The sequence below is a fragment of the Cyrtonyx montezumae genome, unplaced genomic scaffold, assembly GCF_038088225.1.
Source record: "Cyrtonyx montezumae isolate F1298 unplaced genomic scaffold, pur_monq_1.0 scaffold_20, whole genome shotgun sequence".
Taxonomy (NCBI): Eukaryota; Metazoa; Chordata; class Aves; order Galliformes; family Odontophoridae; genus Cyrtonyx; species Cyrtonyx montezumae.
Window position 1 is genome coordinate 8,450,732 of NW_027071937.1, and position 24,840 is coordinate 8,475,571.

General features: G+C 45.5%; 1 protein-coding gene across 3 annotated transcripts in view; it reads right to left on the minus strand.

The window, feature by feature from the left end:
- The window catches only part of PNPLA7 (patatin like phospholipase domain containing 7), a 198,824-nt gene that overhangs the window by 103,762 nt on the left and 70,222 nt on the right, over positions 1-24,840 (minus strand). For all 3 annotated transcript variants that reach the window (XR_010622293.1, XR_010622292.1, XM_065737669.1), the window contains exons 22-26: positions 20,322-20,385; positions 19,680-19,848; positions 18,350-18,532; positions 17,823-17,941; positions 4,609-4,765 (exon numbers count right to left, since the gene is read on the minus strand). Coding sequence is in view for 1 of the 3 variants with exons in the window: in XM_065737669.1 (XP_065593741.1) it covers positions 4,609-4,765; positions 17,823-17,941; positions 18,350-18,532; positions 19,680-19,848; positions 20,322-20,385 (692 nt within the window). In the remaining 2 variants the exon portion in view is untranslated. The remainder of the gene's footprint in view (positions 1-4,608; positions 4,766-17,822; positions 17,942-18,349; positions 18,533-19,679; positions 19,849-20,321; positions 20,386-24,840) is intronic.

Consider the following 24,840-nt stretch of genomic DNA (forward strand, 5'->3'; position numbering starts at 1 on the left):
GCAGTGGGAGTCCAGAATTTCACACAGTGCCTTTCCAGGGTTCAGCTGCACACTTTCAGTGAAACAAACGAAGGCGACGAAGAAAAATAAGTTAAAAGACAAAATAACATTACTCACACAAACAGGGCGAGAGAGATTCATCCCAAGGGCAGAAAGAGATGAAGAGGAAGTTCAGATTTAAAGAGCTATTAACAAATTTAAAGAGATAATAAAATACAGATGAACACGTGTGTCATTTCTGAGGCCATAGCCAGCTGGGAGGGCAGCAAAGGAGACAGGAGGAAAGAGAATGTGTTCTGGGAGAGATGGGAGAGGTGTTCTGATGCTGTGACACTGCTGTGCCACCTTCACAGACCTCAGTGGGCAAACAGCTGCAGGCACAGCAGGATGGGGTAGCTGCATCTTTCCAAGTGGTGATTGGGTCTAGATTTTGTGTGCATCCTCTGATCTGAATTTCCCAAATGAAAATGCTTGATTTGGGCTTAATTTCAGCACACCAGATAATACAAAATGGTAAAGATAAGCTGGCCTATAGATACGTGCAAATAGATTTTTTCCTGTAGCACTTGCTACAACAAATCTAAAATTTAAGAACAACAACAAAAAAACCCAACTTACATTTTTGCCTTTTGTCAGCAGTCTGGAACTCAGAATTCCACCTGAAAGGGAACTGCAGGGGGGATGATGGCTGGCTGAGAAAGGATAAGCAATCAGCCCTGATTTAGATTTCGTAAGGAGACCAACCCAGTGAGTAAAACCTTCAACATCAGTTGATAATGTATAAGATGCTGTTAAAAAGCAACAAGCCCCCGTGGGGCCCAGGCTCTCCTCCAGCCCCTCCTGCACACAGCCTGTGCAGGCACTCTCCTCTTAACTTTTCAGCCCCATTTACAAGACAAAATGCACTCATTCGTTTACATAAAATACGTAACTAACTTATTTCTTCAGGGTTCTCTGTGCACTTGAAGTTGCTGTAGCCTGCAGTACATTTTGCTGTGATGAATCAGGGCTGTGCCTCAGTAACCAACGCTCCCTTCACCTTTTTCTGATCTCCTCTGGCCAGGAGGTATCTTCCCCATAATATTCTGCCTGCTCTTCACGCCAGTTTAGCTCAGCAGTGTTTGCCTGCTCATCTCACGCTCTGTGTTTGTTTGCACGGACCTGTCCTTGCAGCTGTTGCTGTGCACAGGAAGATCCATCACACAAAGTGAATCAGTGCAGTACACAAAGAAATAGTACTGTCAAAGTACCACATCAACTGCAAACTGCTGAGAATGTTCTCAATTCCACTGCCTGTGTCACTGATAAAGACATTGAAGAGCACCAGACCCATTGTGGGCCCCTGAGGGACACTGCTGCACCCCCTCCTCATGCATCCCTCTGATCCCAGCAGCAGTCCCACACCGAGTCCCTGCCACATGGGTGCTGCATCCATCCCCTCCCCGCCATGCACACTGTCCTTAACCTGACCTGCATCCCTGTTTCCCATTCAATGTGCTGGAGGGACAGCTCCAGGGCTGGGACAGCCACAAGACAGCATGGCAAAAGGTAAAAATAAAATAAATAAATATATATTAAAAAAAAGTTATTTTATTTGGCCAAATCAGCTCACTGTACAGCTGCAAGCTCAGGAAGCCCAGCTTACATCAACGTGAGCTGCTGTGCAGGCACAGTCAGCCCACAAACAGCAAATGGTTGCAGGATCCTACCCAGCAATTCTTAACACAGTTCTCATTCCTGGAAGCTTTTAACCAACGATGCTATTTCTTTCCACAACAGAGTATCCCATTCTTTGTGAAATATGTATACTTTGAAATATCTTTCCATTAAAAAATAAAAAAATTAAAATCCCCAACACTCTGGAAACATGCAAACAAAGCTTTCATGTTTGTTTAGTTTTAGTCCTGCCGTTAAACACAGGTATGGAAGGAAAACAGGGGCACTGTAAGCAACCAACCTGACTGCTGGTTCTCAGACCTCTCAGTATTTTGACACCAAAAATAATGTTATTTCTTTGCTGCTTCGTTAGGTACAGAAAACCCATCTAGTTAAAAAATGCCCTTCTCCCAGCCCCAAAGTGCACTACTTGAGATCTGCCAATTTCTAAAAATACCAGGGAGAGAAATGACTGCAGGACAAACACCAGCATTTGTTTTGACAGCATAAATAAAGAAAAAAGCAAATGAGAGTTATCTAATCCATCACAACTGAGACATTTCAAACACCCCCCCGGGCTACAGCCGCTCACTGCGAGGTTTGGCACTAAGTGTGCTCAGCAATAACCCGCTCACCAGCAAAAGCTCGTGGACTTCACAGCAGCAGAATGAGCACTGGTGCAGCACACAGTGCTGGGGTCCCTCCTCAAAGCCCCCACTGCACAGCAGCAGCCCCAGCAGCAGCACTGCTGCCCGGGATGAGCTCTGGAGGGACAGAGCTGGGACTCAGCACTGGGTGTCAGGTGCTGATCTGCTCTGCTGCCACTGAGAGAAGTGGCCTTGCTTGTTCCTGCTCATTTCTGGGTTTGCTGTGAGTGCTCAGCAGATCTGCCCTGCTCCTGTAGGCACTGGGGAGAGGAGCTGCTCTCCTCACTTAACCTACAGCTGCTGCAACACAGCGCAACCGGGAGCAACTCACAATAGCCACTGGTAAAAATATACATACACATACATATGATCCCTCAGACTATGCTGTACATGAGCTGTGATCTGAGCGTGGGGAGGAGGGCTGCACTGTTTCTTCGGTGTAGCACACAGACACTTTGCTGGCCAGAGCTCAGAGCGGGCTGCCAGCAGCGAGGGCTTCCAGCAGAGCAGGCTGTTCTGTTCTCAGAGCCTTCAGTAACTCACGCAGACCTGACAGCACAATCACACACACCTCAAGGAAATCCATTCTTCATTAATAACGAGAAATACTTGCTCTAACAGAGGTCATTAACCTCTCCTCCTGCAGCATATTGGCAGCTTTCAAGGGACAAACACCTGACCAGTTGAACACACTGCTGGGCCAAAGCCTATCCTTCCCTCTGCGAAACCTCCCCTCAGCTTTGCACTTTGCATTCAGAAGTCCATCAATAGCTGACATTTCTTCAATTCACCTTTAAATGTTTCTGGTAAAAGCAAATGTGATGCCAGCCGAGGCCAGCGAGTTCAGCAGCTGCAATAATGGCAGTGCCACAGGAGCCCATGGCTGAGATGCCCACACAGCAGCACTGCCAGCTCCACCTCCCCATGAACAGAACAGACCTGGCACATCGGGCAAGGAGATAATCCCTTGGACAAGTGCACGGAGGAAAATTCCACTGCTCTGATCCAACCACTAAACATGAGAGCAACCGAGTGAAGGCAGCGAGCCACAGACAGCTAGAGGCAGGAGAGTCATCACAAGGAGGTCCTGCCACTCCTCTGCTGCTCAGGAAACAAGGGCTGCAAGGTTAAATGCTCTGAAACAATTCAGTACTGCTGGTTTTAAGATCCTTAATCTCAAGCCTCCTCCGCATCGCCCCTCTGAGCCCAGCAAACCGTTCTGTATCACAGTTGATGTTTCAGACACGTGCAGCTCTGCAACACAGCACCAGAGCTGTGCTCTCCCAGTGACAGAGGTGAACTGCCCAGCTCTCACACCATCCCCAAGCTGGCACTGCACAGATGTGAACAGCTCCCAGTTGTATTTCGATGCCACAGAGCAGCTAGCTTACAAGGTAAGCAGTGTCTTACAGCTACACAGTGATTCTGCTTCACTCCACAGCCACATAGACGACACCTGGAAGAGGCAAACAGCACTGATGCACGAGCAGTGCCTCCTCTTTTGCACCAAAACTCAAGACTCAAGCACATCCAGAGATCACTCCAATTTAGAAATTGCCTTTCAGTACGGAAACCAAAATTAAAATGTTATTTTCATATAAATAATGCAAAATTTGAATTGTTTCTGAACTTTGCTAGTTACAGTACTGCTCAATGCTCACCATTCATCGACTGAACCAGTGTAATCTAAAGAATACCTTTCCCCCCCCAGCATCCCACAGTAAATTCACTCACACATGTCATTGTTTCAAACATCCTTCTAATCCTTCATTTGACAACAAACATATGGGTTTGTCTGCAGTAAGTATAAATGTTAAAAAGTTCGACTGCAGCGGAGCATCACCACTGTGGGACTCAAAGGCTACAATGTGAATCACACGTTTTGCATTTAGTGTAGAGAAGGATTACCTCTGTCAGTCAGTTCCACTGAAAAATGACAGCATGTGAGAACGAAAGAGAGAAAATCATACAAAAGAAAAACATCTGGTGAAAGTTGGATTCCAGCACATAAAATAAAGACAGAACAGAAATCAACACATGCTAACACACTTGAACAACATCATTCTGCATTTGTAGTGTAGCTAGGAGGCCGCACAGAGCAAAACCAAGTATGTGAATGCTGCTCTCCTCAAGGTGTGGCTGCAGCACAACAGTGAGCAACCTTTGCAATTCGCTCCCTCCTTGCCAGGCCTTTGGACACACAGACACACAGATGCTGCGCTGCCTCGGATGGCTGTGCTGCCAACCAATGCTTGTGTTTAAGCTCTCATCTGAGAAGAGAAATGTTAACACGTGGAGCTCTCACCATGGCCCACTGCCTAGCTTTGATCCTTATCTGATTGTAGCTGCGTTCCTCCGCGTACAGAGCGCTCATGAATGCGCCGATGGACGTTCCTCCGATCATATCCACGGGGATGCCAGCTTCAATGAGCGCCCTGATAACCCCAACCTGGGAGCACCCCCTGTGCCGAGGAGAAAAAAAGACATTATCAGACACGCAGACACTGAAAAACCACGAACACAAACACTGCCTTCCAAAGGAACTTGAACGAATGCCAGCTGAACTGCCGTTCCACTGCTAAACAAGTGCCAAATGCAGAAAAAGCAGAATGACAGCAGAAGGCTTCCAAAAAGTCTCCTTGATTTCGGAGTGAGGGACAGAGACGTGAGAACAGCACCCAGGAGGTAACCCATGGGGGAGGAGTCAGCACGGCTCCAAGGGAGCGCTGCACCTGGAACACGCAGGGACGGGTGCGTTTCAGAGACCTCTGGGCAAGACTTCTTCCAAGAACCTCAGCCAGACCGTGATGATGGGACAGCTCAGCACACGGATTAATCATGAATTTGAAGATGGGAAGCACAGCAAGCAGAGGCAAGCAGTTACTAGAGAGAAGCAATCCCATTCAGCACACAGGCACGGACAAGGGGCAGATGAGGAAGCAGTGTTTGAGGATGATAGAAATTCCTTTGGGATGGTAAATCTAAAACCCCCTTGATGTCAACAGAGGCACAAGGATCTCAGAGCAGTGATGGAGTCTGGGGATACAACAGATGAACTCCAATGCAGATGGGATAAGAAAAAGAGTAGCAAAGCCTATAGTACAAGGAGCTTATACCAGATGTGCTCAAAGAGATGGGACCTGCTCTGGGTGCACTCAGAAAAATACCAACTCAGCATTAAGGGGAAATCCATAAAGCAAATAAAAGAAGCCGAAGTATAAGAAATGCAGACTGTATCAATGCTTTGGAAACAGCAAGCTGTCCCAGACATCCCACCCACAGAGCACTGCAGAACCAGCACGTTACAGAATGATCATAGTACAGAAATGTCAATGGTTTATGGGCTGTGTCGGCCCAGTCCTGTGACTAACAGAGCAGGGGACCCACACTCCAAAAGGGGGAAAGGGGAGAGGGCAAAACAGCAGCAACGATCTGAGGAGGAAAACTAATCTACTAAATAAGATATTGGAATGCAAAATAACACAATATAATTAGAATTGAAGCTAATGAATCAAATAAAATGAGAGACAAAGTGTCCAAAACTGAGGCTCTTATGCTAAAGCTGAAGGCGAGATGCTGGGGAACCTCCACTGATAAGATGAACAACAGAAGATGCAGTCTCTGGGACGTGTGCAGTTTTATCTTTCCCTCTGGGCAGAAAACAGGGATGCAAAGTCCTCTGGGTTATATAGTTCTTTTCTGAGAACCAGATACTCAGAAATTCAGGAGTCCACGGACTTAGAGCATTAACTCTTTTACTCCCAGTGCCTCACATGATGGTATGATGTGGAATATGGATAACAAAAAACCAGCTAACTGCTGCCTACACTTGGTTCCCCAAGCACACACCCCAGCTCACCTGGACAGATGCTGTGCAGGCTCAGCCACACAGCTGTACGAACTTCCCTTCCCTGCCTTCATCCCATTTTTCCGCTCCCCCACACTTTGCTCTATTTCCGTCCTTTTTCCCTTTGCTGTTTACATCCTATAAATACTTGCTAACAGCTGCCAAGTCCACTGTAGGTGTCATTTGGCCAAGATATGACAAACACATTCTTTCCATCTACAATAAATCCCTTTCAGCTGCTGAAAAGCTTTGAGAAAGGTTCTCAGATGTACCGGTGTAAATGACTTCAATGACAGATCTGCACTGGTGTAAACCAGGAGCTGAATTCTCCTGCTACTGCTTTCCTATTGTTTCTTCCCATAGGTTGGAAGGGACCCCAGTTGCAGCCCCTGCCCCGGGCTGGCTGCCTCCCACCAGCTCAGGATCCCATCCAACCCAGCCTCAAATGCCTCCAGGGACTGATAGTGATACTTTGCTGAGGAGCCCTTATGGCACCACACCTGCTTTCTGGAGAGCACCTGCACTGCATGATCCATTTCCACATGTTGATTACTATAAAGTATTTCCTGTTCAGAGCATGATTTTATCTGGTCAGGACTAGCTTTGCACTGGATTTCCTCCTGTAAAACTTTCCCAAAAGAGGATCTCATCTGCACGTTCATGCATCCAGGAAATGAGGGGTTTGATGTGATCACACTGGATTTGGTTTTGTTTGATGCCCTCGGATGAATCACAAAAGGTTATTGCTGCTCCTAATGGCAAACCATCACCTCCTTGCCTTGTATGGGCAAAGTCCCTGGTGACATTTTCACTTCCCTGCCAAGTGTGCAACAGTTCCTTATCTCCAAAAGATGGCCTGATTTCCGTGCATTGTCCTAAAAGGCAGGAATTAAAGCACTCTGTTTGCTCTGAAAGGGATCTCCTATTGACTTGTTCTGGGTATTGGCTTTGGGCTTGTTTAGCTTGGAGAAGGATCCAGGGAGACCTCACTGGGGACTTCCAGTACCTGAAGGGAGTTTACAAGTGGCAGAAAGACCAATTTTTTACACAGTCTGATAGTGACAGGTCAAAGGGGAATGGGTTAGGAAAAATTTTTTTACTCAGAGGGTGATAAGACACCGGAACAGACTGCCCAGAGCTGTGGGTTTTCCATCTCTGAAACCATTAAGGCCAGGTTGGATGGGATCCTGGGCAACCTTACCCAGTGGTTGGCAACTCTGCCACAGGCCTTATTCACAGGGTGGTTGGAACTGGATGCTTTTCAAGGTCCCTTCCCACCAAATCCATTCAATGATTCTATGACTGCTTACACAAGGTTGCACACAAAGCTGACTCCTCTAGCTCCAGCATCCAGAGCAGCTTTAAGATGAAACGTGCTTGTGTAAACCTACATGCTTCAGAAAAATGAGCGTGCCCAAAGCCACTCTGTTTCTCCACGTGCCTCCAGCCTGCTGGAAGATGACTTCCTAAACCCTTCTCTCCCTCTTTGCACGTTTAGGCCGTCGTTACTCTAACAACACTACATGCAGCTCTGCACCAACTTGTTGCACTTAGAGCCTTTCTTGGCCTCATCTCCCCAGCTTACAGCATCCACAAACACGGGCACACTGCCAAAGAAAGCAGTGTTCCCGGGCAGGAGCTGTGCCAGGCTGCAGGCACCCCTCTTGGTGACAGCTCACTGCTGCCTCACACACAGCCACAGCAACTGGAGAAGGAAGGAAATTCAGGAGCCATGTCCCTGCTCACAGCCTGGGCACTGGGGCAGAAGAAACAAGGATCGCATGCTTCTTGTAATACCAGGCACAATTTCACAGGGGATTTGTCCTGTTTCAGGGTGACACGTGAAGATACAAGTGTTTGGCACACACAGTACAAAGGAAGATTGCTCGTGGTGATGCTCGATGCAGTAATGCCAGAGCACTTAGGAGGCATGGAGGAAGGGGCTGGGAAATCTTTGGTACAGGAGTCTGGCATTGCAGGAGTGGATGTCAGCAGGAAGAGCAGAGTCCAGTTGGAAACAGGGAGGAAGATCAGATGGGGGATGTACGCTGTGCTGCTGCCTGGTGCCAGGAGCACCAACCAGAGGGGTTAAGGACAAGGACTCCGAGCACCAAGGACAAATGACCTAAAGATGATTCTCAAATAATATGCAACAGAACCTGAAGATCTGCCCAGTGCTTCAGAAAAGCTCAGTCTCTATGTATAAAAAACCCCTCTTTTCCATTGTATATCACACCTTCAAGACAGGCTTGGCTAATTCGCGCCCTTCACTGAGAGAGCAGAAACGGCACCCACCAGTTCAAGGAGGCACTGAAACTGGAGCCCTGTTCTGCTCTCACCCATGTTACTGCCCTGCAACCTGATCTGAGCAAGGCAAACTAAGGACTTCTGTCTGCATCCGCCCTCCTCTTTTGCCACTCACTTACTGTGCTACTTCCAAACTCAAGCCTAAATGCACATAAAAAGCCTCCAAAAGCTGTCCCACACTTCCTAAATTCCAAGTACTGTTTCTTTCTTTCTGTTAATAATTAAAATGATCACAAAGCAGGGAGAGGAGCTGTGGGGTTGAAGACATGCTTTCTTGAGCAAGGCAATCAGAGCACAGCCCTTCTGGCAGGAAGTCTTGCAGCAAAACTCCTGCTCCTGAAACAAGACCCTGCTTTCAGCTCCTGGGGAGATGCTGCTGCCATGCAACTCTGCTGCAGAGAGACCAGAACTCAAATGATCAAAGAAAAACTCTTTCAAGAGCAGTGCACGTGTCTGCTCTGCGTGTGCTGCCAGAGCTCCCATTAGACAGAACCTGACGACAAAGGTGAGCAAATGCAGCAGGATGGTCTGGAGCACACTGTCTGCAGGAATACACGCTGTGCTCCATGCTCAGACCTGTGCCATGGGTACAGAAAGGAGGGCAAGCAGCTTGGGTCTCCATGGGGCTTTCATTCCAGACTGAAAAATTAAGCAAGTCTTCTGCATGATGAAGGGATATCACCTCCAGTACGGCACATCTAATCTTCTGCAGTGCAACACCACAAACAAACAAGGCTTGGAAATCTAAACACGAGTGTACCTTTCCAATGACACTATTTCCTAGGATCCCCAATCATAAGGCATCCCAGTGTCAAACACGTGCCTGGAGAACTACAGTGCTTTCAGCTCAAGGTGGTGACAGAAACCACAGCTCTGCACTCCTGCTGAGCTCCTCACACACTTATCAGGAAGTTTCCATTCAGGATAACATTTAAGAACGAAGCTCCACTTCTAAGCTGACACAGGGGGAATAAGCCCTCATTACCTGGGCCTCACCCCAATCCTTCCCAGCAGCCGCCCCAAGGGAAGCTTTTGCAACCACCTTCTCATGGTGAAATTCAAATTTCTTCTGCTCCCAACCTTGTTTTCCCTCCATACATCAACTCCAGACCAAACTTCAAACAGGTCTGTGCAAAACATGTAAGCAAACACTGTTCAGACCTTTGGGAGGCTGCTTAGTGCTGGGGTGGAAAAGATGAAACATGGGTCAGCCAAGGAAGGACTGCAGGGAAGAAACAATGAAGGCAGAGCTACCCAGAGAAGCTGTGGGTTCACCATTGCTGGAGGTGCCCATGGCCAGGCTGGATGGGCCCAGGGCAGCCAGATCTGGTGGGGGGCAATCAGCCCATGGCAGGCATTGTAAGGTCCACCCAAATACCCTTTGCCAATTCTAGCATTCATTCTCGAAGTAAATCCTACTGCTCAGTGTTGCTGTTTTCTGAATGCAGCTGCTGGGAGCATGTTCTGGTAGGTGGATGCAGGAAGAAAAGGGAGAGGAGAAAAAGCTGCACCTCCAAAAGCACTCCCTGCCTGGGTAGATGACATTCTGTCTCTCACTGTAAGCCAGGAAATGATTCAATTATGTACAGGGAAGAAATTTCTTTGGGGAATAAGCATCCTTCCCTCAGTCCCCCACCACTGAGAGTTATTGTGAACAGCCTCAGAGCTCTGTCTGGGAGCTGCAGTGAGGAACAGCCCCCAAAGCACAGAGAGCCACAGGGGAGGGATGGGAAGGGTCCAGGCACACAGCAGCAAGAGCTGAGCAGGTGGGAGCACAGGGAGAAGGCAAACAAGGTCATGGCATTTAGGTGAGGCTTTACTCACAACTCCAATCTCTTCTTTCTTACCCAGGATTGCCTGGCTAAGGTCAGACATGTTTCTAAAACAGCAGCAATCAAAGAGCACTGCTGTGGATTAATCAGCTGAGGGATGAAGACTGCAGGGCAGGACAGGACAGACCAAATGAACCACGTGCACTTGGAAGTAGGTGGGCCCCCAGTGCCTGCTGCTGTAAGGATTTCATTGAAGTGATTCTAATCTCCAGGCCCCATGGCAAATAGAAGCAAACGAGCAATTTCATGGCTGCTTCAGACAGGAAAGCAGGACATAGCGTGGGTGCCATAACATTACACATAACATGGGTACCAAGCCATATGAGCACGGCTGTCCTGTGCACACAATGACCCAACTGCTACACAGCCCACCAGTGTGGTCTTGGTCATGTGGCTTTGCCTGTGTTTGAGACCACTGCTTTTTAGGACAGAATTTCAGAATGATGCACTTTCCCCAAAGGAATCTCAGCGGAGACTCTTAGGAGCAATTACTCTGCACTTCATTACTGAGCATCTGCAAATAGAAGGTCTGAAGCCTTCCTCTTGTTACCACATCTCATGAGATTTTCTTAGCTAAGGCAAATACAAACCTCACCACTTTACTCTACGGACTTGGGCTCTGTTCAAACAGTGCACTCCAGGGCTGATCTGGGCCATACTCAAATTAGGAATCCAAATGTAAGCGATCGTCTTTGTTTCCAAGGAAAACCCCTTATCATTTCCCATCAGACTATAGGAAATAGCACCAACAGAAAACCCAGGTGTAATTTTATCTTTAAGGATAAAGAGTTGAAATTCTTCACCGCTATTTCAGCTCCTAGCTCTCCCCCTGAAACCACATCTGCTGTTTGAAAGGCTCGGGGAATCTGGGTGGCCTCACTGCACGGCTGACACTGGAATGTGGTATCCATTTTTTGGTCTGGCTTACTCAGACATGGCAACAGATCCTCTGCACATCACAGGAGCACAAACACAGGGCACTAGACCACTCCTCCAACACCAACAAGCTCTGAAGACCCATACATCTATCTGAGCTTGAAAGAGGGATACAATAAAGAACAATTACAGCTCTAATACTGAGATACAGATATCTAGGCTCACACAAGCGTACTGCAGGTTATCAGATAGCTTCCCTTCAACCAAGTGCACCCCATGGCAGTGAGCTGGCTGAGCTTGAAGGAGAGCAGGAGCTTCAGGCTGACAAATGCAAAGGCCACAGGGATTAACCTAACTTCCTGCCCTTGCAAATGCCAGAGGGCTGAGGTTGGGCTCAGTATACTAAGGGATTACTTTGAAGAAAGCGAACCGGAGGAAGGATGTTTCGAGCATTCAGCTCTTTTCATGACACAAAGCAGAGTCAGCCTCTTTCAGATCATTTTGACACCTCTATAACGTGGAAATCTTGCTTCATAGTCATTACTGGCTCCTAACAGACCGTAAATGCTGCAAATGCCTCAGCTTCATTCTCTGGTTCAAAAGAAGGGGAGCAGCATTTTTCAGGCCTCTTTCATATTTCAGTTTCATTGAGCAGTGGCACCACGATGGATTTCCTGGGGACTATGGGGCTCTTTGCAGCCAAACCAGGCAAGGTTTGGCTCAAGCCTTGGCAGCCCTTGTGAACACATGGGCTTTGGCTCTGTAAGCAGACATCACACACAGGATAACCAGCAGCCTGTCTGCTCCTAAGCCACTGCAATGAACAGTTAACTTCATCATAATAATTGGGCTGGATGTCAGGTTTCAAGCAAATTCCCCAGACATGTTAGCTCACTGCTGAATGCACATTCAGGGGGTACAGCTCCCTGCTAAAGCCCCCCAGATTTCACAGTGATAACGGCTTGAACCTCTGTTGTAAGTGCTCAAACGTTGCCCTGTGCTGATGCTGAAGCTGAGATGTAACAGCCTTGTTTCACAGCCCACCACGAGCACTTAAAGCATTTGCCCCAGCCTACCCGGGGTCAGGAGCTGAGCAAAGCAGAGTGAATCCTGATGCTGTCCCACGCTGCAGCGGCCGCCCTCAATGGCTGCAGTAATTCATGGCACTGTGAGTGCCAGAGGCCGTTGGTGCTTTTTGGAGTCATCCTAACCAAGGTCAGAATGAAGAAGAAATGATTTTATCATCAGCAATTTTGTTTCATAATCTCCTTCAGAACAATTCTTTTCATCAGGATATATTATTTTAATATTTCCAAGAGCGGGAAGACCATTTTTATACATTTCTCAAGCTGCTGATCCTCATTTTACTGTGAATTCTCAATACTGTGAGACAGATGACAAACGAGGGGTACAGCTGCACCCCATTATAAAGCACTGAGAGCAACCTCAAGCTTTCCCATCAATAACCTCTTTGCAAAAGGCACTGCAGACCCAAAGCACACAGGGGGAGTTACTCCAAAGCCGAGCAGTGTCTGCTGTGACAAAGAAGGACATACTCCAGTATGGGAACAGCAGTTGGAAAACTGTATCTTCTTCTTTTTTAATAGCTCCTTTGAGAAAGGATTTGAAATTAAGTCCTGGGAGAAGAAAAGAAGGGCAGAAGTAAAGCAAACAAGCAGAAATGATAGTGGGATGAAAGGGTGCAAAGAAACTGGTTAATCCAGGGCTTGAGTACATCTGAACAGGGAAACATGCTTACAGACTAAGAATGAAAAGAGAAAGGATGAGGGGATCCAGACAGGGATGGAAACTTGGAGGAGACATTATTAATCAAGTGAAGATGAACAGTACTTATATCTTGCAGTGTGAGGACATAGTAATACCGACACATTTGTGTTCCCTAGATCCCTGTGTGCCTTATACACAGGGGTGCTCTTGCCAGACTCAATTTATGTCAAGTTTTGAACCCAGCAAAGGAACTGAAAAGTACCTAATGTATTCTGATATATATGAGGAACACTGGGAGTTGAGGAAATGCCCTGGGGATTTTCTTCCATCCCTCTGTAACCGCTATATTGAGTACACCTAGGAGCCCATAGAGGACAGCACCATTCTGTGCTCTCTGTAACTGTGTTTTCACCACACATCTCTGGACAGAGCTTCTGCATTCAGGCAGTAAATTCTTTCCCTCTTCCCCCATCACTCCTCAGACACATAATCACCATCTGGGTGCTTGTGGTCAGGGCAGACTGTTCAAAAAAGGCACCTCCAGCTCCTGCCTTCTATCTGAGCCACAGCCATCCATCTCATGAGCTCATATCTCTATATCCAGTGCTGCACATCTGCAGTGCTGGTATTAAAGAATTTCCACACACACACACACATTCCATGCACTGATCTGACTAAGGAGCCTCCTATCATCAGCTACCAGTCTTAGCTGAGGAGTAAGAATGAATCTTCCTTAACTGCTGGAAGTGCATCCAAAGCACCTGCACATTAAAACTTGATGCAGTTTCCCCTAGAGACTCTGTTCCTGTCTGAAACTGAACATCAGGGTTTCATAACCACTGCCATCACCTGCACCATGGTGAGGCAGTCACCAGGAGAAATGAGTCTGCATTCTGTGAGCGAAGCACCCAACTCTGAGGACTGCACTTCACTATAGGTACATCACCTCCAACTCCAGACGTCCCCCATCACAACAGGCACTTCAGCACATCCTGAAAGCTGGATGTACCTGTCAGCTCCACCACTGCTTTGCACCCAGGAGCCTTCACTTCTGTTACACCCAACAAGGCCACTGAGCTTGGGAAGAAATGGACAACTCTTCTCTCTGCTTTTGTGGGCTATGGAGCAAAACACAGCAGCCCAGAGCAGATCTCTGTTGCTAAAGAGCTTGCACAGTTCTGACTGACTCGGAGTTGCAGCCAAACATGAGGAATGCAGAGACAGTAAAGCCTCCTGATTTTATTTCTTTGTGGATCTTGGAGTCACGTGCTGAGGGTACAGAAGGCAAATGTGGTTTCCTCAGAGCAAAAGGATGATGAGATTTGCCACTCAGACACTCTCCCTGGCTTTGGACCACTGGCTAAAGCCCCTGAATCAGAAGACAAACCCATCTCTAAGGAGCACAGAGACCCAAGTGAGGCTCAGCACAGGGCTCCCAGGCTCAAAGCAGCACCAAGCAGTCACCAGGCAGCACCCAGCCTCCAAGCAGTGAGTCTGGGCACTCAGGAAGGCATAACATGCTTCTCCTGGGCTGCTTTTATCCTCCTGTTCCAGAGGACCAGCGCTGAAAACAAAGAAAAGGCAGAAAAAACAAGATGATTAAACCGGCCAAGTGCCCAAAATGAAAAGGCACCGATTAGTCAAACCCTTAAGAGTCAGCGAGAACAAGCAGTGGGGAAAAAACAACAAAAATCTACCTCACTCCTCAAGAGCTGAGGCAAAATGATAAGTCTGGGGAGAAAAATGAGTGCAGAAAAGAGAAGAGATGCACTGATAAAATAAATACCCAGAAACACCTTCCAGCAGCAGCTCCTGGGGGAAGGGTACCATTCCCTGCCTGAAGGAAAAGGCCAGGGAAGGGAGAGGCAAAGTGCTGCAGAGCTGGGACAGCAGCGGGACATGGGCTGCATGAGTGCAGGAGGGGAAAGGCAGCAGCACCCAGCATGAGCACCCAGCTCATCACAGCACCTCACTTCAGGCAGAGCACCCAAAAAAGGCAAGAAAGTACTTGCAGCATCTCTGATGCACATCATGTGTTCGTATTGTATGGCACTCGTCAGAATACCCAAACAAACACATCTTAATGCTTTGTATTTTCCTAATGTGCCTATGCAGAATCGGCACATTGGAGCAAATTAACTCCTACAAGAATGACATTATAATCAACAACAACGCCTGTCATCACAGCGCAGCACCAGTCCGCCTTCTGAAACATCACGACCAATTGTTTTCCTCCACCGCCCCAGGGATTCTCAGATACTTCTCTATTGAGTATTTACTGCCCATAAATTTTAGTTTTCAAACAGCTTTGCTAAGACAACTATGGGAAACCAAAGGAAGGGTGGGCTGTGCGTGGGATGGCTGAAGTTCACGACAGTGACGTATGGGAGGTTCGTGCCTTTATTGCAGGGTTTGCTGTGTCATTATTCTTGCAACTACATTTCAAAGGTATTATTTTTCTAAACTCAAATCTCTTTTCCTTCCCTCAAACTCCTCGACGATTGTCACTGAAGTTAGCACTTGACTAAAGCAAAACACTGTAATTTCAGAACTGTATCACTTTGAGTTGGTATATTTTTAACTTCACAGGAGAAAGAAAACCCTCAGTTCCTACACGCCTTTTGTCATGACAAACCAAAGATAATGACTAGGAAGCTGCTCTGGTAAAACCTCCCGCACTGACTATCACTGGGAAGCCAGACAAACATTCCAGAAATAACAACTGAATAATTGATATTAGTGGGGCCACAGAGCACAGCACCTTGCACAGAAACAAGGATCAGCCAGCGCCCGACATTGTTTTTGAGACCAGTGTGATTCATGCTTGCAGAGCAATGTGAGGGGCTACTTCACACAGAGCACTATCCAAAGGCTGCACTAAATAGCAAGAGCACTCATCACACTGGTTGTAGTCAGACAGGCCTCAATCACAGGATGATTTCTAGTACCCAGTGCACAAACTCTTGAAGCCTTCTTGTCAGTAGAGAAGGAGACCTGAGAACTTACTTTGGCCTGCAAAGCTTTTTCAAAAGCAGGTTTATACAGAGCTGAGAATAACTCTATCCTTTCCCAAGAGTCTAAACTGTATTCTCATTCGGAAAACAAAAACGAAAAAATCAAGATCTTTCATCCAACTACAATTTCGATGACAATCCAGCTACAGAAATAGCATGCAAGTACCTTTCTGCTGAAAAACACAATGCTCCCACCATCCATGTGCCACCAGCACGAGCTCCCAGAAAAAGCTTTTAGGGCCATGGATCAAAAAGGATTTCAGAGAAAGAGGTATCGTGTTTACCCACTATCTGTCCTGCCACTTTATCCTCTTAAAGTTTTCCGTATTACACAGACGCAGAGAAGGACAAATTAATGGCTGATGAGACATGAGCACATTGCTGAATGGGTGATTGCATCCAGAAAAGCTAAACACAGCAGATGTGCAGTGCTTCAGATTTGGGGAAGAAGATAACACAGGACCAACAAACAAGCTCTAACAAGCCTGCTCTTTCTTACCTCTGCTCTTGAAAACCAGCAGGTGGTAGCTTGCAAATTAAGCAGTAGAGGAAAGAAAAAATAGTTTGGCAAAAATTACAGCAGTGTTTACAGAAGGAAGAAAGGAAGGGAATAAGCAAAATGTGCTGCCAGAAATATAGAAGTGCATGTATTCTAGGATGACAATAAAGGACTCAGTAAAGAGATCTCATAGCCAGTAACAAAACAAAACAACCTCCCCCCAAAAAGCCACAAGATACCAAGTGCTTTATATCAGTTGATAGGAAGTCTCCTGAGATACTCAGATTAAGCACAAGCTCCCTTCCTCTGCTTTTTTTAGTGCCTCCACAGGATAGTATTTATCTCAGAAATGAAATACTAAAATCATCTTAGGTGCAGAAACTGTGAAAGCAACCATGATAAGGCATCTTTACAGACACTGGAAGAAACAGCCACAGCAAAGCACTGGCTGCCTCAGCATCAAGTGATTAATCAGAGCAAGCTGTCACAAAGGAGATCTAACCTTTACTTATAGGGAACATTCCCTCCAAAGCACGTGCTAGTCCAAAGACAAAAATGTGAACTGTCCATGAATTTGAAACAGCAGACTATATGCAATGTATATATACTTATATATATTTGTATTTATATTTGAGAGCAGTATTTCAAACCACTGTTTCAAAGAAGGACAAGAACAAGTTGGCAAAGACAAGGAAGTTGGTGCACTCTTGAGGCTACTAAACTCTATGTCCTTCTCAACAGAAAAGTCTTGAAATTGAAAGGAATTCTGAAGAAAAACATTGGTAACAGTGCATTCCCAAAGCTCACTTGTAACTCAGTTGGAATTCTAATGGCTGTGTTCAGCACATGTCTTGCCCTTGTGCCTGCAGACACACAACCTTTCTGGGATGTAGGGCTGTGAGCAGTGTACAGGAGTACATGGGGTATCAAGTGATTTTAAAGAAGAGAACATTCTCTCATCGGAGAACATAATTCCTCTGTCTGTCTAATCTTTGAAAAGCTTTGAGGGACACTTTCTAATGCAAGAATCCACCAGGAAAAATCCATAGGGTATGCCAACAAAAGAAAGAAGAGTCATATTTACCCTTATCACCTCCTGACATTAAGCCCAATGTATGAGAGGGCTCAAGTCGTAACAAACACTCATGTTTCAACCTGTGTTCCTTCCACAGAAATACAAACAAAAGTCCACCCAGTTACATTTGAATAACAAAAGCATCTCCTCAGCCTCTCTTCAGAGTATTATTCACAGAACAGTGCAGCTTTTATAGGATGCCTGTTATTATGATCGAATCACAGCTCTGCAACAGTGGTGCTCTACAGCAATGCATCCTCACGGCCAGGACAAGCCACAGGATGCACGCCAGCAGGCTGGGACCTCTGGAAGTAGACACCAGGGAATGTGCTGGGTCCTACCTGGCTCCCCCACCACCAAGGACCAGGGCAATGGCATTTCCAGTCAGAACACGAGCCAGGCGAGAGAAGTCCGAGTGGCGGTCTGGGGGCTTCTGGAACACACGTTCATACATCTCTATCTGCAGGAGGAAGGAATGCAGTCATCATTCCGAAAACATGAACGTCTTACAGCCTTTGTTAACAACATACTGTTAGAACGTGGATAGCACCACTTCAAACAAAAAGAAGGGTTCATGAACTATACAAAAAGGGACAGTAATCAACTGCATCTCCCATGTTTTCACTTCAGTTGGAAGAATTTCATAGTAGTGCAGTATTTACTGTAATGATATTTCTCATTCTTGATCAAGGATTTAAAATTACTGAGAAACATGCAAAGCCAAGCAGATTTAAGAGAACGGCAGCAATAAACACTCGGTTGCAAATAAGAACACCACGTAATGACGTCACGTAATCCATTTTTCAAATGTAATCTGACAAGTAAAGTACTGCAGCTAAGAGACCAATCACCAAATTAGAGACCTTACCAGCTTTGGCAAGCTTCTTCTAGAAAACACTCTTCGTGGACAGTGGAGATGAAGATGAGCAGAACACCAGCTCCTCATATTGAGCCACTCCACAGTTCGGGATGGAAGAGGTCCATCCTCCTTATGGAGCAGAATCAGTTGCTTCTGGGCTCGGACCGCTGTGTTCTCCAGCATCCTCTCCAGCTAAAGGAAATGATATACACCAAAAGAATGGGGGTATCAGGCACATACTGCTCCATTACTGACTTAGTGAGATACTGTATTTTGGAATACACATATGCACGTGCAAATGCATGCCTGACACCTAATCTGAATGTGTAGATTGTTATGCACACAAGAACCTCAAACAAGATGGATTTAATCAACCGTGCTGATAGCTGTGAGCTTACGTGGCACAAAGAACTGAAATTGGACAAGGATTTAAATCTGAATGTAAAAAAAAGTGATTTTTACCTACAACACACACCATTAAAAGCACAGCACAGATGCGTGCTGTTCACACAGAATGAACTGCTTCTCAAGTCATACCTGAGCTGAAGAGCATTCAGTATGCTTTGTTTTTACATCCAATCAGGCACTCCTTTCTCCTTGCCTTTCTTACTTTTTGTTTTAGACATCTGATGGCGAGTTCCCATTACTGTGCTTCCTGCCTCCCCCACACTGACAAAGAACCAACACAAGACACAAAAGAAAGCTGCAGATGGTAACAGTCTCAGGCTCTTTGGAGGTCACACTCAGCACTTCACTATCTTAACAGTACTATTTTTCTTTCCCCAGTTCTTGTAGAACTTATGTGCCTGACCAACAAATTTAGCAAGAAAATATGAAAGATGAAAATAGGCAGTAGGGAAGGAAATGGCTTAGAGTCTGTAATGCAATACAACAGATTATTCATACAATGCAATTTACATATAGCTTTCCCTACACATACACCAGTAAACCAAAGAAGACTTTATCTGCCTATCTGGAGATCCTGAAGAGAAATTCTGGACAGAAAGCTGACTGCCATATCTCTTCAAAGCAACGTGGCTTTGATTTACCATTGACCAAAATTAATCTTTGGAACTTAGATGGAAATAACTTTATATAAAGCTTATCATTTCAGAAAACTCTGATTGAATTATTCTTCTGTTTATAATGAAATGCTCCCGAGAAATCCATTATTGATGGTTCACTGTGTTAAATCTCCAGAAATTCATTTATGTGAAAAACCTTTTTTTTCCACTCTTGACTGTTAACACCGCAGGTATCACAGAATTGTAGGGGTTGGAAAGGATCTCTAGAGATCATTGAGTCCAACCCCCAGAATGGGAAGAAGCTGTTTCTGCACCTCTCCAACAGTGGGCTCCTGGTCTCCCAGTCCTACTATCAGGATGCAGTCAGCCTGCCTGATGCAGCGTTGAGTCCATGGAGTAAGGGTGCTGTCTGCCTGGTACAGGACGATGCGGTGGATGTCCTCCTGCTGGCCCAGCCAGCTCGTCAGTCGGTACTCATGGAGACTGGGGACAGAGGAAACAAACTTTTCACACCACAGCTCCTCCCAGAGTGAGTCCTGCATGTCAAGCACAGCATCTGAAGAGCACCAGAACCTCGCACCTCTTGCTTGTTCAGTCTGTTTCTTAACATTCCCTCCCTGCCTTCATTTCCAGGCTCATGCATGTTGATTTCTCCACTATTTATACCATTCAATATCCACATAGAGAAAAGAGGATGCAGTGCTTCAGCAAGATTTCCACAACATCCCTAAAGAGCACACAGTGTCCCCTTGGGCTAATTCAGCTTGTCTAATTGCTCAAGTGAGAAAGTAACTATGGGGGAAAAAAGAAAACAGACAACCCACAGACAAATGCTCTTGAAACACTGTTGTCTCAGACACCTCGATCAGAAAGCATACAAGGCTTTATTCCCAAACACTGTGTATTTGCACAGTACCTTCCTGCACTCTTCCACATGTCATAGAGGTGGCACGTACCTATCCAGCGCAGCAGAACCCAGCCGCTGTTTGATGTTATCACTTGTGAGCAGCAAGGCAGGACCTGAAAGAACAGAGTTGTCATCTATGAACATCTGCCATTCAGCTCCTGACAAACTACTGGGAAAATGTAGCTATGTCACTATACCAACTGCAGCTGTTTCCTTTAAAGATCATGATGGATATGGGCATTGAGAGTTGCCACAGAAGAGATGGCATGAAGATTTTCACACATCTACAATAACATCCTCTTGTTTCCCACATTACCAGAGCTGTGTTCATGCATTGGCCCCAACTTACATTCTCTTTTATTGAGTTCTTCAATGTCATATAGAATGAAGTTTCTACTTCAGCTGTATTTTGATACCACAAACACAATATTTAGGGTATCACATACCTTCCAAACCACAGGAAACCCCAGGAATCTGGTTTCAAATAACAAAGCTGACTCACTGGCATATTGAAACACACAGATTTGTTCACCTGCAATGAAGCAGCTCCTCAGATGAAAACAGAAGCTCTCTAGTAGTGCGTCCTATTCAATGTGCCATACTCCCAACCCTCCAGTCTTTTTCTAAAGAGAAACCCAAATCCATTGGGTTGAGACTGATTCACACTACTTCTACTACAGCTAAACACATTCACACCTGGCAATAACACTATGCCCAAGATGAATTTCAAGTACACAAAAAAGATCAGCTTCTTACAGGCACTTTCATCTATTTTTTTTCTTTATTAGTGATTCTGTTTCATTGGTTGAAGTTGCAAAATAGGTGCTGCTAAGTATAAACAACAACAACAAAAAAGCAAACGTGAGAAAACAAAGGATTAACCTCATATTTCTCATATTGAGAAAGTCACACTTGCCAAATAAATTCACTTGGTATGAGTGTTCTCTTAATGTAAACCTTTCAATTGATAAAAGAACTGATATTTGTGTATGAAATAACACAGCACGTTATGATGTGTAGTTTCTCAAGGCAGTAATGAAGTCACATGGTGTAACATAGTTAGTAAAAATCAAGAAACCATGAGTGAACAAGATGCTGAAGTATCAGAATTCCACACTTAGATGCTCAAAAAGAAAGAAAAAAAGAGTACAAGTACAGTATTCAGAGCAGTTCATCCCAACTGTCAGCATCAATCTGTGTCCCTTGTAATGCTCAGTTCCTTCCTGCCCAGCTTCACTCTGATTTAACACAGCTTAGTGCTGGACCTGGAAAAAAACTGTTTTGGTTTTTAATCTTTCATTTCCAAACATCCAAATAACATTTGCTCTTTTTAAAAATACATAAGAATACACCACAGGTGGAGACCAAAGAGACAGGAAGCAAAAGCTAGTAGGAAAGCACAGAAGTCGGGCTGACTAGAGTTGAATTTCATTTCCACATCGTAAGGGAGAAAGAGCAGGCACATTTTGAAAAAGCATTCAACACCTGAGTTGTCATTTGTGCTCATTAACATGTCAAAGTTCTCAGCAAAACACAAGTGATATGTAGACCAGTTATTCTTCCAACATATGAGACCTAAAAAAGTTTATGATGGTGGTGAAAGTTTAGCAGGCAGAGACTAACAGGGATGTAAAATGAGCTGAGGAATGCAATAAAAATGTCCAGCCATAGACTGATGATAGGAAAGCAGCAAGTGCTACACCTTATATCTGCTGTGAAGCTCCCTGTGCCCATCTGCTGGGATCTCAGAGCATCAGAGATGATGAGCTCAGAGTCCACCACGCTGATCTGATGCAGCAAAGCACCTGCCCCAAGAGGACACATTAAACACAGACAATGCTCGAGTGGGGGCAACGCATATATGGAGCCTCGAGGAGGAATATTTCTTCAGAAATCACACCCAGGCACCTTCCTGCTGCATTTGGGACAGGGGCTGCCTGCACTCAGCCCATTACCCAACATGTGTATGAACATGCAGCAGGAGCCTGCCCCTGGAGGACAAGGGCACACAGACCATCATTCACAACCAGGACAGGACTCAGTGATGCCTCCAACTCAAACAGCTCTGTTTTGCTTCAGAAGCAGCAACCATCTGCTCTACAATTCCAATTTCTAGCAAGCTCCCAATTAGTCAACCATTAAATAACCCTCCAACAACTTGATCAAGAACACCAACATATGCGTTCTCAAGCACATAAAACAGTATGACCAAGTGTTATTTAGACTAAAGTGCTGAGAATAACCAAGTAATGAAAATGCTTCTCAAGTATACACCCTCCGCACAGCCATGCTGGTAGGCAGGAATGCCCCAGTCAGTGTGCTACAGCATCACTAGTGCATGTCACCAGGTGGTAACGTGATGCTCTCTCCAAACCTACAGCAGCCCCCAGGCAACTTATGTCTGCTCCTGGTGTAACAACAACGTCCCTCTATCCTCCACAGTCTTCTCTTTCAGAAGAATTAGACATAGCTCAAAGGTAATAGCACAGGAAAGGTGGTATGAGGTAATGTTAAATATTTATCCAGCCCAGTACTGTCTGACTGTGACCAACAACAGACTGCTGGGCAGGAGTATTAGAGCAAGGAAAGCTTAATGCCAATCTCCAAGCCTCCAGCAATTAGCAGCTCATAAATTGCCAAGCTAGAGGTGGTAACTTAAAAGTTCTCGAGAGACTTATCTTTCAGCATACTCAATGGGAGTCTGAAACCTGGCTCCTTCTGTGCTTCAGGTGAGAAAACAGCATGGCAGCAGTCTCACCCCCGGGCACCACCATCATGATTCATGAGAAACCTCACAGAGCATCTAAATTGGTACTCCAAAGTCATCCGTTTTCAGGACAAAATCACAACTCTGTGAAAGAGAAGTGAGAAGAACAAGGCACTGGCAAATACCAGAGGTCTGGCTCACTGCCTGAGACAACACTTCAGCAAGGCTTCCAGTCTCAAATTGGGACCCAGTAAGAAGACAAGCATTACGTAAAAGATGCAAACCTCTCCCCTGTTTTCTAAAGATAAGCATGGTACTCACTGTCATCATGTCATCCATATAGCAGCACTTCCCAAGACATTCTGGAGTGGCAACTTAGATGCCCTAGTTCTATATCTAATATAATCCTGAAATCACACACCTCAGTTGAATCAAATAGGAAGTACTAAAATAGGGAAACATGTGAAGGAAGTGATTGCTGATGCTTAGACAGGGTTGCAAACCCACCCCAGCCTGGATAAAACCACTGGTACATAAAGACACTGCCAAGGACAACAGGCACCGTGGAAGAAGTCCGATCACAGAAAACTTACTTGCCTGGACTTCACCAATCAGAACATTCACTGCACCTAAAGAAGTCTACAAAGTTGTGTGTCAAAGACAGTGACCTCAAAAAGGAGGCTGATCTCAGAGTCAGAAGACTTTGCCCAGCAAAGAGTATCAGCCTGTGCTGGTTCCAGGCACAATATTCATCTCAACACATTAGATACTTAACCTTTAAATCCAATTTGTGCATAAAAAAGGGACATTCTGGTAGAATAATGCATTTAAAGGTCCAATAAATTATTAGTAAAGTTACTTCAGCATGATTTCCAATGCATTAAACATAATTAGGAACTGAAAGAGAGCTTAGTTAAGGGCTAAAGGCAAGAGTAGAGAAGCATGTGCTGGATTTGAAACGGTCCTCTCTACTTCAGTCTGAAATTTTCTTATGACCACAGGGCTCCCACAGAAAGCCAGAATTTGCACACCCATGTGGTACCACGCAACTGCTCTCAGTTAGAAATGAAGAATTGTTAGGCAAATACATTCTTTATCAAACCTGAATGTTCTAGAAAAGCTTTTTTGACAAGAGCTGCTCTCTGTTCTACAAGAATTTAGAGGACAAAAAAGTCAAAGAAAGCCAAAGAACATTGACCAGAATTCACTGGCATGGTTGATCCAACTTGCAATTGTACACCAAAAAGACAAAACAAAGAACTTGCTCGCTTCATTTCACTCCCGTTCTGAAGTGGAAAATCCTATCCCTGCTCTTTGCAGGTTTTATAGTCTACATTCTCTTTCTCTGGAGACCTCCAGAGACCGAGGTTCAGAGAAAGGGCTTTGACATTGCAGCATGAAAGCAAACAGTGAGGAAGCAGCGAGCAGCCTCTGGTACACCATGCTCTGCAGTACTCCTTTGCCCTCTCCTCAATGCTCAGATCATCCCCTGCCCACAGCAGGGGCTGGAGCTCAATGATATTTCAGGTCCCTTCCAAATGAAGCCATTCTATGATTCTATGATCATGTTCTACAGTAATAACTTTCTCAAGATGAAGACAGGCTCACACTGACTTCTTGCCATCCAGGTAACAGTAACAGTAACCCTTGCTTTGACAGTTGGCGGGGCCAACAGGAAGGACACAGACACCAACCAAAGGGGTAAGCTTGTTTTACTGTCTGCTTTAAAACAAAACAAAAATAAGGCAGCGCCTAAACGCAAAAAAAACCACTTAATAGTAAAGAAAGTAAGCAAGGTAATGCATCTAATCATTACTGCATGATGCCATAGATAGTTATTAAGAAAGATACATCACCATCT